The sequence below is a fragment of the Acanthaster planci genome, linkage group LG04 (genome assembly GCF_054643075.1).
Source record: "Acanthaster planci isolate LZ-2023a linkage group LG04, COTS_SCS, whole genome shotgun sequence".
Taxonomy (NCBI): Eukaryota; Metazoa; Echinodermata; class Asteroidea; order Valvatida; family Acanthasteridae; genus Acanthaster; species Acanthaster planci.
This window is the reverse complement of record NC_141780.1, coordinates 10,664,388-10,676,987: the sequence shown is the minus strand read 5'-3', so window position 1 is coordinate 10,676,987 and position 12,600 is coordinate 10,664,388. Positions and strand designations below refer to the sequence as shown.

Sequence of the window (12,600 nt, the reverse complement as noted above, 5' to 3'; positions counted from 1 at the left end):
TATATCATTATCAAGCTGAACAGCAGTGTAAAGTTAGATTGTCTTGTTATTGTTGTTTAATTCTATCTAAATAAGGTTTGTCAACTTAACTCAATTCAAGTACATGTACTGTATATGCGGAACCCTTTGCACGAAATTGACCAACATGTGGTTTGCCAGTACAAAATTTCCCTTCGACCCTCTGTATGGCCCTGACCAGGTGACACTACCAGTTGACCCAAATACCTTTACAAGTACTTAATAGATTCAATATTATAATTCAGTTGTGGTAGGTTTTCTCTTATATATACACGTATAATTTTATACTACAATCACTTTGTCATTCGCCACGTCAGCTACTGCAGCTTCGAAGTTGACTAAGGGAATTTGCCACTTTTTGCTCTTGGATAAGCTCAATGTCGTAAGTGTTCTTTATTTCAATGATACTGAATGGATTGGAAATTGTTGTATGAAAATTTACACCTTGCCACAAGTAATCCGATTTAAATTATACATAGCTTAACTATTGCTTATTAAGTTTAGTTTAGTGATTGGATGTTAATTCTCTTTGCGTAGATTGAACCATCATCGATATCGACATCATCAACCATTATCGTCAGATACACGCAGAATAAATGATGGTGATATGTGCGTAATATACTGATGCGTCCGATGTGTTGAGAGATTCGGCAGTGGCAAATGTCTCTTTGATTTTTTCCGTCACAAGCAGTAGTAAGGAATGGGAAGTTTGGGACCAAACCACAAAAATCCACCAAATCTCATTTTACTTAATATAAATCCCAAAAATTTGAAATTCCCAAAATCCACAAAAACTTTCGAAAATCCACAAAAATCACGCTTCTTCAAAAAATCCAAAAATTCCCCAAAATCCGCAAAACTTGAAAAAATTCACAAAAATCGTGCTTCTTCTTGAAAAAAATCCTCAATTACCCCAAATTCACCAAAAACCCCAACATGTCCCTATTAAACCTTTGCAACCCTATTCGAGTACGCAAAAGTAGTCGCTGCCCACGCCGCTTGGTTATCCACTCATTTCACGACGGTGAAGAAGACCATAGTCCAAATGAAAAAAAGCCTACGTTCAGCGTCAAAGACATCGCAAAACTATTTTGAGGCTTGGTGAGGGAAACGAAAGACGGTTCTAAAATAAAATTCTAAAATAAAATTCCTAAAATAAAAGTCGTTTTAAATCAAACATGCGAACAAAAAAATAATTTTTTAATAATTTTTTTTCATTTTTAATAATAGTTTTTCTGTGGCTGTATAAGCATCGAATCAGTATAGCCATTATACCCAGACTTACTGACAAACACCACTGGCACTTTAGAACTGGTGGCCAGCCGAATACACTGCCTGTGTAACCTCACGGGGAACATAACTTTGTAACCTCTTGCCCCTAGTTTACCCCGGCTCCGAGCTAGTCCATGGGGTCACATTCCATCGGGTGACCAACTCCCTCATTATGCGGCATTATGCCTTAATATATTGTGACGAAACAGGGGTAGGCGTGAATGCTAGTCTAAGTCATGAATTATTAAGCATTGCGTTGACCAATCAGCATTGCGTAGAGCACTGGGTCTGGGCGCTTGCAGCATGCTTAGAACGCGCACAATCAGTGAGTTTCGCTGCTGGGTCGTGTCTAGGAAAGAGTTATAGCGCCCTCCTCTGTTCAAGTGGTGTGGAAGACAGGCACAATATAAACATGGCAGACATCGCAGTCGTTGTGGAGTGTCCTTATTTTGTTAAGCCTGAAAACCCATAACATGGAGTCAGAAGTGACCTGATGTATTGAGAAAATATCAGAGACTTGATTGAGCTTAACTTAGTGTTGGAGTAGCCAGCCTTCAACTGAGAACAAGAGAGGTTTTTTCGCGGGTAAGTCAACAACACTTCCGAAATTACAGTGTAATGTGCGATAGTACATGAGCATTGCTACGTAGGTGCATGCATTCTCGACACACGCATATTGAATAACGACGCAAACGACTTTGCATGATGGCGGCTTATCAAATTCCACCGCCGGAGGCCATGAACTGTAAAGGGAGCGATCTTGCCAATGACTGGAACTTTTTCAGAGAAAGTTTTGAGGACTATTGCAAAGCAGTAGAACTAAATAAAAAGGATGAAACAATCCAAGTGGCTACTCTGAAAAGTGTGATGGGAAAAGAATGCAAGAATATTCTGAAGCAGCTTCAGCTCACAGATGACGAGATGAAAAGCCACAAAACAATTCTCGATAAGCTGCAGGCACATTTTGCACCAAGCAGAAATGTGCTGTATGAGAGATATCAGTTTCATACTGCCGATCAACAGCCGAATGAGACCATAGATCAGTATGCCATTCGCATACGGCAGTTAGCAGAGAAATGCAAATTTGGTCAGCTAGAAACAGAGATGATCCGAGACCGGCTTGTTCTTGGAACTAGAGATAAAGCAGCAAGAGCGAGGCTCTTCAGAGAAAAAGAATGTGATCTGAAGAGAGTGATTGAAGCCCTCAGAATCAGTGAGCTGACACAAGAACAGCTCAAGCAGATTGATGTGCCACAAACAGAAACCATGCATGCCGTAAAGAAACGAGAGAGCACAAAAGCAAAGAGCGCCAACAAATCAAAGCCTAAAGACCCCAAGAAGCCCAAGACACTGAAATCTTGTAAGTACTGTGGATCTTCACATGAGTGGGACAAGAAGAAATGTCCTGCCTATGGAAAGAAATGTGGAAAGTGTGGAAAAATGAACCACTTCCAGTCAGTATGCAGATGGAGAGAAACAGAGAAAAGATTGCACGTAATGCAGGAAGTATCATCAGAAAGTGATACAGACGAGTCTATTTTTGGTGTGCAACTACTTGGGGCTATCAGCAGCGGCCACAAAGTGCTTACGGTTCTGCTGACGTTCAGTTCAGAGCCTGGCGAGATCAGCATTCAGTGCCAGATTGACACAGGGGCAACTTGCAACCTGATGTCATTTGACACCCTGTGTGACGTCAAGCAGACAAAAAAGCCTCACATGAAAAAGTCATCAGCCAGATTGAAATTGTACGATGACAGTGTCATCAATATCAAAGGAGAATGTGACCTGACATGTCACGATAAAGGCGTCCAGAGGAATCTTAACTTCAAGATAGTTGATTCCAGTCAGCCTCCCCTCTGTCACAACAGACGTGTACAAAGATGGGCCTCATAAGCGTACATGTTGACACTGCAGTCAATAGCATGCAGCATGACACAGTGCCCTTGACAGAGGTTGACATTGTGTCTGAGTTTAGTGATGTATTTGAAGGGTTAGGATGCCTAGCAGGGGAGTACCACATCGACATTGATCCTGCTGTGCGACCGGTGCAGAATGCACCACGTCGTGTTCCGGTTGCCATGAAAGATAAGCTGTATGACAAGATACGTGAGCCAGAGAAACGAGGCATCATAGCAAAAGTTTCCGAGCCTACAGCATGGATCAGTAGCCTAGTGGTTGTTGAGAAACCGGGCAAAATGCGCGTTTGCTTAGATCCACGAGAGCTAAATAAAGCTGTCAAACGTCATAAATACCCGATGCCAACACTTGACGAGATATTGCCCTCTCTCGCTAATGCAAAGGTCTTTACAGTCCTAGATGCAAAGGAGGGATTTCATCAAGTCAAACTTGATGAAGAGAGCTCCTTCCTGACAACTTTCTCGACCCCATTCGGCAGATACCGTTATCTGAGAATGCCGTTTGGAATAGCATCAGCACCAGAAGAATACCAGCGACGACAGATAGAGATATTGCAGGGGCTGCCTGGCACAGCAGTCATCGCTGATGATATTCTAGTGTACGGCTGTGATGTAGCAGAACATGACAGAAATTTGAGGACACTGCTGAACCGTGCACGTCAAGCAAACCTGGAACTCAACCGAAAGAAGATCAGACTACGACTGGATGAGGTGACATACATGGGTCAAGTTTTGACCTCAAAAGGAGTCCGCCCAGACCCGAGGAAGGTAGAGGCAATAAAAAACTTGCAGCGACCAGACTCCAAGAAAGCAGTCCAGCGTCTGTTAGGATGTGTCAACTACCTATCACGGTACTTGCCAAGGCTTGCCGATGTAAGCGAGCCACTCAGAAAGTTGACAGAGCAGAGTACAATCTTCACATGGCAGTCACAACAGGAAGAGTCCTTTCAGCAGATAAAGGACATGATTGCCAGTGCTCCAATACTCAGGTACTACGACTTGAAGGAAGAAGTCACAATACAGTGTGACGCATCAGAGAAAGGGCTTGGAACAACTCTTCTTCAGAATGGGCAACCAGTTGCATTTGCCTCCCGGTCCCTCACCTCTGCAGAGCAGAATTATGCACAGATAGAGAAAGAGTGCCTAGCCATAGTCTTCTCGTGTGAGAGATTTGACCAGTATTTGCATGGCAGAGAGCTGGTCAAAGTGAACACCGACCATAAGCCGTTGGTGCCAATCTTCACAAAGCCAATACAAAAAGCTCCCAAGAGGCTCCAACGTATGCTTCTGAGATTACAGAAGTACAACTTGAATGTGCAGTACCTGCCAGGAAGCCAGATGTATATCGCTGATATGCTAAGCCGGGCTTCCCTGAAGATAAGATAAGAGTTGCTTGTCAGAATATCAGATGTTCCAGCTGAGACAGGAAGAGCAACTCCAGTCAGAGATTGAAGTCATCAACCAATCCAGCTATTTATGCATGAAAGATAGCACACAGCTGCAAATCAAGAAGGCCACACAGTCTGATTCAGTTCTTCAAGTGTTGAAGAATGTAGTTCTGGACGGATGGCCAGAACAGAGAAATGAAGTGCCCATATGCATTCGTGAGTACTTTGGTTTCAGAGAAGAAATCACCGTTCAGGATGGTGTTCTCTACAAAGGGATGAGGGTCATTGTACCCAAGTCTATGCACAGCATGATGCTTACCAGAATCCATTCAAGCCATCTGGGTGTAGAAGCGTGCCTACGAAGAGCCAGAGAAGTGCTATACTGGCCAGGGACGGCAAGTCAGATCAAAAACAGGGTCAACCAGTGCCAGCCTTGTAATGAGTTCATGAACAAGCAACAGAAAGAGCCGATGATGTCATATGAAATTCCCAATCGGGCATGGAGCGTATTCAGTCAAGATCTCTTCCACTACAGGCATGCTGATTACCTGATTACAGTTGACCACTACAGCTATTACTGGGAGTTAGACAAGCTTGATGACACCAGATCAGAAACCATAGTCGAGTGCACCAAGAAGCATTTCTCACGATTCGGTATACCCAGCAAGGTAATTACTGACAACGGGCCTCAGTTCATTGCTGTGGATTATGAGGAATTCAGCAGAGAATGGGAGTTTGAGCATGTTACGTCTTCTCCCTACCACAGTCAGAGTAATGGCAAAGCAGTCAGCAGTGAAGATTGCCAAGAACATCATCAAGAAAGTGACCAAAGCTAAAGAAGATCTTCATCTTGCAATTCTAGATTGGCGTAACACACCTGATTCCAGTGGCAGCAGTCCAGTGCAGAAATTGATGTCTAAACGGGCGAGAACACTGTTGCCAACACCTGAAGCATATCTGAAACCAAACATCGTCCAAGGTGTGCCAGACAATATCCAACTTCGAAAGCAGAAGGCCAAACACCAATATGATAAATCTGCAAAGCCACTACCGGAACTGCAGATTGGACAACCAGTCAGAATTCAGCCAACCAGCAAGACCACATCATGGCAACCTGGAAAATGTGTTGCCAGTGACGGTTCCCGTTCCTATCTCATCGAGCTAGACAGTGGACAAGTGCTTAGACGTAACAGAAAGCACTTGCGGGCATCAACTCAACAGTCGGAGAAAAGTTCTTCAGCGACAACCCCAGTCCAGCCAGACTCAGTCTCTACCTCAACCCCACCATCAGATAAACCAACAGTCCTATCTGAACCAGCCAAGCCAGTGAAAACGACCACAGATCCAGACCGACCCAAGACAAATCCACCAAGCAGCCAACAGATCTCTTTGAAGTCCACGCGAACTCGATCCAACATCAAACCACCATCTAGATTCAAGGATTTTGTAGTTTGAACGTGACAATGAACTCTAAATTCTGTCATGCAGATTTTCACCAAACAAGGAGTGATTGCACACAAAAGGACACTTCCATTGTGATTCAGTTTTTCAGAGGACAATTTTAATGTTTAACCTGGTTTAATTTCCATACCTCTCATTCTCATACAAACTTACACTTAGGTGCATCATAATAACAGTTAAGTCAAATCAGGCATTTTTAAATTTACATCAAAATGTGGAAGCCTTTGGTTTTAATCCAAGTAAAAGCAGTTCACTTAACTTTATTATCATTACAGGTGTCTGGAGACTAAAGATTCTTTCTTTTCCAAAGTTCTATTTCTTTTTTTAGAAAGTCAAGTTTACGAAGAAAGAAAGATGATTTTTTTGTTTCTCTTTTGTGCAAGTTGTTAAAGGTAAGCTTTACGAAGTTTGTTAATTGTTCATGTTTGAAAAAAAAGGAGGGAGATGTCTAGGAAAGAGTTATAGCGCCCTCCTCTGTTCAAGTGTCGTGAACGCAGGCTGGGAGCTAGTGGTCTTTGCTGTTGGATTGCTTGACGTCTGTAAACACTGATAGTGGGGTAACGGCTGGAAGGCAATCTTGTCATTGTGCTAGCTAGCCTTCAGGTTTACATGATGTACTCAGATCGCTGTGAGGGTAATTTCCCTTTCGTTAGATCGACCCTGTTTTGCATGACACTCTGTGTTATTTATGTGAAGGCTATCACTATTTAGTGAGGTAACCCTTGGGCTTTATACTAGCTGTGTTGGAGTTAGTCGGGTGGTTAGTTAACCACGTGAGGCATATTGTATTGCCTTGTGAGGTGTATTGTGTACATAAACCTTGTATGATTTATATACCTTATTGATTTTTATTGCAATAAATCAAATACTTAATTATTGTCCTTGGAAATCCTGTGTCACTGTGAGGTTTATTTAGGTTTCCCTGTGTTTCATTACTGTATTGCCAGATATATCCAGTGGTGGTAAACTTCCACCCAACGAACTGCCCCTAGGGCTTAGTCCGCCGTTCGTTAACTGATATCCCCCCTTGTGTCAGGGTAGCCGCTCATCCTTGCTCAAGGTTAATAAATATATATTTGTGGGGTTGGGCCAGGTCAATTCCATCCCTGATCCGGCCGGTTACTGGGTCCACCACAAGAGGTGTCAGTTGCATTCGCCACAGTATTATTCCTAATGCACTTGACCGTGCTCTGCTTCAGCTTATCTTTACTGAGCATAATGGAAAGTTTGTGTGGCCTCAAAGAGAAACTTTCACTACCTGTATGTTAGTTAAACTGGCACTACAAATTACTCAAACATACCTAATCGATATACGCGAAATCAATCGTTTGTAATGAGAATCATGAATTTTCCCTGTATGTTCTCAAACTTCCAGGAACTTTGCAGTTAAACACGCCATTACCCTGGCAGTGCAAAGTATAGTTCACGGCTTAAAGTACTGTAACGAGTATACGATATCAACCCGCGGATATCGATGACGCTTGCTGAGATACCTGCTTCACCCACAGTAGTGATGTCGCCACACACTTTTAGGAGGACAGGCCTTCACGTCAAAGCCCGGTAGACTTCACGGATGGGAAAAGGGGAAGGGAGGGGTAGGACGTTAGGCGCACAACGCATGGGGAAAAATTGAAATTGGGCAGTTGAAATAATCCCAGTCTGTCCTAAAGTCTGATCCTAAACCTTTACTCTGAGGCGGAATCCCTAAGACAGACAAAGGCAGACAATTCATAAGCAGTGGAGAAATATTTCTAGAATTCTCAATTATGCTTTTGATTTATTTACATCCAAAATCATCTTTCAAGTTCAAGTGATTTTTCTTTTCAGGTGAGGTGAATTCAGCCTGATATGCCCCTTCGTTTAATCTACGCCTCAATATTATTGCTGCAACTGCTGGTAGCCAGTCTACTGTCCATTACTGGACGGATCGAGCCCAGTCTAATGTGGCTTTTGCGAACCCGGGTTTCCCGGGTTCGCATTCAAGACCACCCCACCTAGTTTATGGCCTTTCTAGTGGTAAACGACCCACGATATAATGGCTTCAATCAGTACACGGCCATGTGTGTCCACTTTTAGGTCTGATTTACGGCGGTGTGGTTTGTTTGCAGTAGGCACTGTATGTGTGGTTGCGGCGCGGCCTGGCTGCAGGCAGGAAAGTGTGGTAGTGAACTTACGTGTGAGTGATCAACGTATGTACATGTACAGTAACTAAATGTACACTGTACATGTAGCTTCACCTTGACGTCCTGTACATACGTACATATGTACATGTACAAGCACATGTACTGTACATGTACCTGTACATGCACATGTACATGTGGGTACTTGTCATTGTGTGACCACTTGCATGAAATTCCGCAATAATTCATGGCCAATATACAGCGCAATTTGGATGGTCAAGATGTAATATTTCTTGTGTATTCGAAAACAACATTACTTCTTATAAGTTCAATTGTTTTTCTTTCCTCGGTTGTTTCAAACAGATTTATTAAATACTTATTTGTTTAAACCAGTTAGAATTTTTTGTCCATTTTCATTGAAGTGAAAAATCGATCAGTGGTTTGGTATTTAAAATCAATTTACTAAACCTCACGTCCCTCAAGTGCTTTTTAATTGAGGCCCTTTTTTCGTCGGGTACTACAAGCATTGATCAAATGAATTTCGATCTTTACAATAAAACATAGCAATCCAAGCCGTGTTCTCACGGTAGTCCTTCAACACAGAGTTGTACTTTTGCGACAATAACCAACATGAATGGTTAAAATGCCTACCGCTGAAAGCCATTTTAAATAAGGCACATGTACTGCTTCCTTTAAATTTGTACGATATTTGAGAACTGATCGGCAGCACAATCGTTCACGGTAAATAAAGTGCATGTACCATCGATCATTTTTTGATATAATTCAATAGCCTCGTTTAATCCGAGTTTCTCCCGATCTAGATCACATAGATGTACATTTTCGTCTCTTTATATCCATAGAAGATTTAAATAAGTCTTATTTTTAAACAGCGTCGGGCAAATAATTATAATTGCCTCGAATACAAACTTGTACTCAGTTTCTAGTAAATCTAATATCCACTGGGTTTTCCCACTTCCCGTTTTACCTACGATTAACGCACAGTGTGGCTTCTTGTACATCAGGTTCATACTTTTTTAATAAACCAAGCTTTTAAATTTCCCGTCCTCTACCGTCAATTGCGCGTCCATCACCAAAAACACGTACATGGCCGACTGGCCCGCATTGTCGTCCGAATTCCTAAAATTCATCCAAAGTCCGTATTTGTCCTTTAGATACTCAGCCATGCCAACACCAGTCAAGTTTAGATCCTTTACTACAGATCGAGCTGATTCAGTATCCGATCACCGAAGTATTTGTTAAATTCGGCAAGTGTTGATATTCAAATAGCACTTGCGAATACAGCTGATTTGGTTTACCCTCTACCATGACTACAGTTTTAGTGACATGCGGGTTGTAAAATCTCTGGGAGTTCTTTACATTTGGATCCTTGAACAGGATCAAGACGGCTTTTAGACTTTTAATCGTTTGATCAATGCTGATGTTCCATGACGTGTCTGACTTGTTACCGCTTGTTTCTTCCAAGAATAAATTTGGTCAAATAGATTATACATGGGGCCTTTTATTATTCACTTCTTTATCCTGGGGAAACCTCTCAGTGAAACACTGTTTTCCAGAGGTGCCCAGCAATTACAATAAAATCAGTTAAGCCCATCAAATATTATAAAATACTAAATATCCAGAAAATAAACTGTACTACTTAAGAAACCAAAGATTGTGCTTTTGCCTCATAGATTGTGCCAGGTCTCGATTGGCAACGACTTCGTATTCTAGGGTCAGGTCTGAAATGCCGTACTCTGCGTTTGTATCTGTCGAATTGACCACTTTGTCGTGATTGTTAAATGTAAGTTGGTACGTTAGAGGTTCTTTAAAACCTGAGGAGTAAAACGGCCCGTGATCTGTCAATGGTGGCGTGTCCAAAGTAATCGCGTATCTATTTTTAAAAGCGTCTGCGACAGCTTTGTCTTTACCGTCGTTTGCAGCTTCGTTTTTGTCGGCTGCTCCCAGTCTCAATTTGGCCACGTTTTCCCGTTCCATGCCAAAATAAGCCATATTTTTGTCTGCGACGCGGGTAGCCAATTATCTTTAAAATTGTGAAGCACGTCTGCGTCTCTGTAACTCGCGATTTTGTTATCCTGTAGACTGACGTTTATTTCAGAGATCAAGTTTCTTGACACGTTATTATACTCGGTGCGATTGTCGTCCGAACCACCGTCTAGGTCCAACTTAAAAGCTAACTTTGCGGTGCCCGGAACAATTGCGTCGTCTGTGCCCAATGCGGGAAATTTTACGTTTAGCGTACGGCCTACAGCGATGTTACTTGGATTGTGCGTAATAGTGACTTGGCGTCTTTCGCCTTTGGTGGCGCGAGGCGCTTTGAGCCTGCTGCTCGTGTATACCTTTTTGGTGCACTGCTGTGACATTTTCTTAATATATACGATTTTTAATTTAAGGGTTTTTAAAGTTTAAGTTTTAAAAATAAGTAAAAATCTTAAAGAAGAAAGATAGCACAATCAACAATACACCGGATGCAAAAAACATGTATTCATATTTGCCCAATAAATTGCACTTAAGAAATGTATCGTGTCGCATTTCTGCTAAACAATTTTGAATCTCTAAAAGCATGTCCCCCGGTGATCAACGTCAGCACGCATGTCTCCAAGCATTTGTTCGATGTTGCTTTGGTCAGCTTGGATTTCAGCCAATTGGTGTTCCATATTTACAATAAAGCAAGTTAAATTTAAGCAAAACGATACACTAAAAAAACAATAATTGCACTACCCCCCAAGATCCATACAAATTCGCGAATTTTTTGATCTTCCGAAGGTACTTAAGAATCGGATAGCTTGGGTTCGGGTGGTAGAGGCAATATGTGCTTGTTTACCCGTTAATTCTGAATATGCTCGTAAGGCTTCGTCTACGTTTACAAAAGTCTGCTGACTTGAACGTTCCTGTCGCATACGCTTGTTTAAAAAGTCTAGCATGTGCACGCAATTTTCTTCCCACTTTTGTTTCGCTGAAGCTAATTGTTCCAACGCGAAGTCGTGTCATTTACGTTCTCCGTCTACTTGATGTTTAGCGAAACTGCTAAGCAAAAAATTTGAACCCGTAAATGCCAGAGCGTTGACTATCGCTCCACCGATCATCATTAAAGCACTAGCCATTTTATTTTATAAAGATTTTGATTTTAAAAAAAATGGATAAATCAATAGACCAAAAACTATCAAAGTTGTTTTACAGCCCACAGGGGTACTGGAAAGGTGAAAGCGTCGTAGATCATTTAGCACAAATAAACGGGTGCAGACAAGTCGACAGTTAGATCCTGGTTAAAAAAGGAGGCAAATGGGCAAATTTATTTACCGCAGACGTGCTGATTAGAGATTAATACTATCCGGGCGAGCAGGAACGTGGCACCGTTAAAAGGGCAACCGATATCGTCTGGTCAGTAGACGTTTACCAAGTGGAAAAACGCATGAGTCAATTCAAACGAGTCAATGGCAAAAAAGTGAAAACGGGGCCTACTCTGTTAAACGGGCCCAAATGGACTTTTGTTAGGCAAGAACTTCAAGTGATACCCGAAGACACCGAATTACTTCCCGAAGAAAGCTAATTTTTAAAATTTAACTGCGCAAAAACCGAATTAAGAGCCTGTTCTTTGTTTTGTTTTTAAAATTTGACTGATATACCCATTCGTAAATGAACGAAACGCGCAATTTCTTCGACTTGTTGCCTTGCACAACTTGCCTGGGGCGTTCTACGTCAGTCGCCTTAAATCCGCAAATGGCCGATTGACAGTGTCCACAAGCTAACGTATCAGTGCCATTCGGTAATATGTACTGCTTCGTGTCTAAGGGGGACATATTTAGTTTATTTTGCGAGATTGTGATGCTTGTCTGATCTAAATAGCTTTTGTTTATTATAATTCTGTACCCGTTAAAATAAGCATCTTTGATAAGCATCGTGCGATAAGTGTTTTTCGGTTACCACATTAGTGACTCCTTTTGCTTTTCTCTTTTAAATTTTATTCTTCAGTTAAAATGGAGTACATTTTTGGTCGAATACAAATAGCTTCCTTTATCACTTCGCCACCAAATTCGTCTTTCGTGTTACCAATTACGTTTTAGTTTTTAGGGTCGTAAAGCGCGTGCGTAGACGAGTAATTTGAAAAATCAAACAGGGCAGTTTTCTTACTCAAGTAGCCGTTTAAATCGTCAGTTGGAATCTCAGCTAGTAAACTGTCGGTGTTTGTGTACAATAGACGTAGAAATCGTACATTAAGGTCTTAGATAAACCCAACACGCTTACGCCGCAGTAAATGGGCTTATTCGGCAGCGTAGTCGATTTATAGTTTGGTTTAAAAGTTAGTTTCTTATACCTTTCTGCGTCTTGGAGGTCTCTCAATAGATGTCCGTTAATGCCAAACCTCACGTTTTCCATCGTCGTGCCAAATACCGATTGTTCATCAAT

General features: G+C 41.8%; 2 protein-coding genes across 2 annotated transcripts in view; one reads left to right on the top strand and one right to left on the bottom strand.

The window, feature by feature from the left end:
- The window catches only part of mrps33 (mitochondrial ribosomal protein S33), a 200,722-nt gene that overhangs the window by 136,405 nt on the left and 51,717 nt on the right, over nt 1-12,600 (bottom strand). The window lies entirely within an intron of this gene.
- On the top strand, nt 1,996-3,183 carry LOC147799379 (uncharacterized). Its single transcript, XM_087135521.1, has one exon. The coding sequence runs from the start codon at nt 1,996-1,998 to the stop codon at nt 3,181-3,183; it is 1,188 nt and encodes a 395-aa protein (XP_086991647.1).

What these genes read in the sequence shown, in the direction of transcription:
- LOC147799379 (XM_087135521.1), top strand. Translation starts at nt 1,996, where the DNA reads ATGGCGGCTTATCAAATTCCACCGCCGGAGGCCATGAACTGTAAAGGG.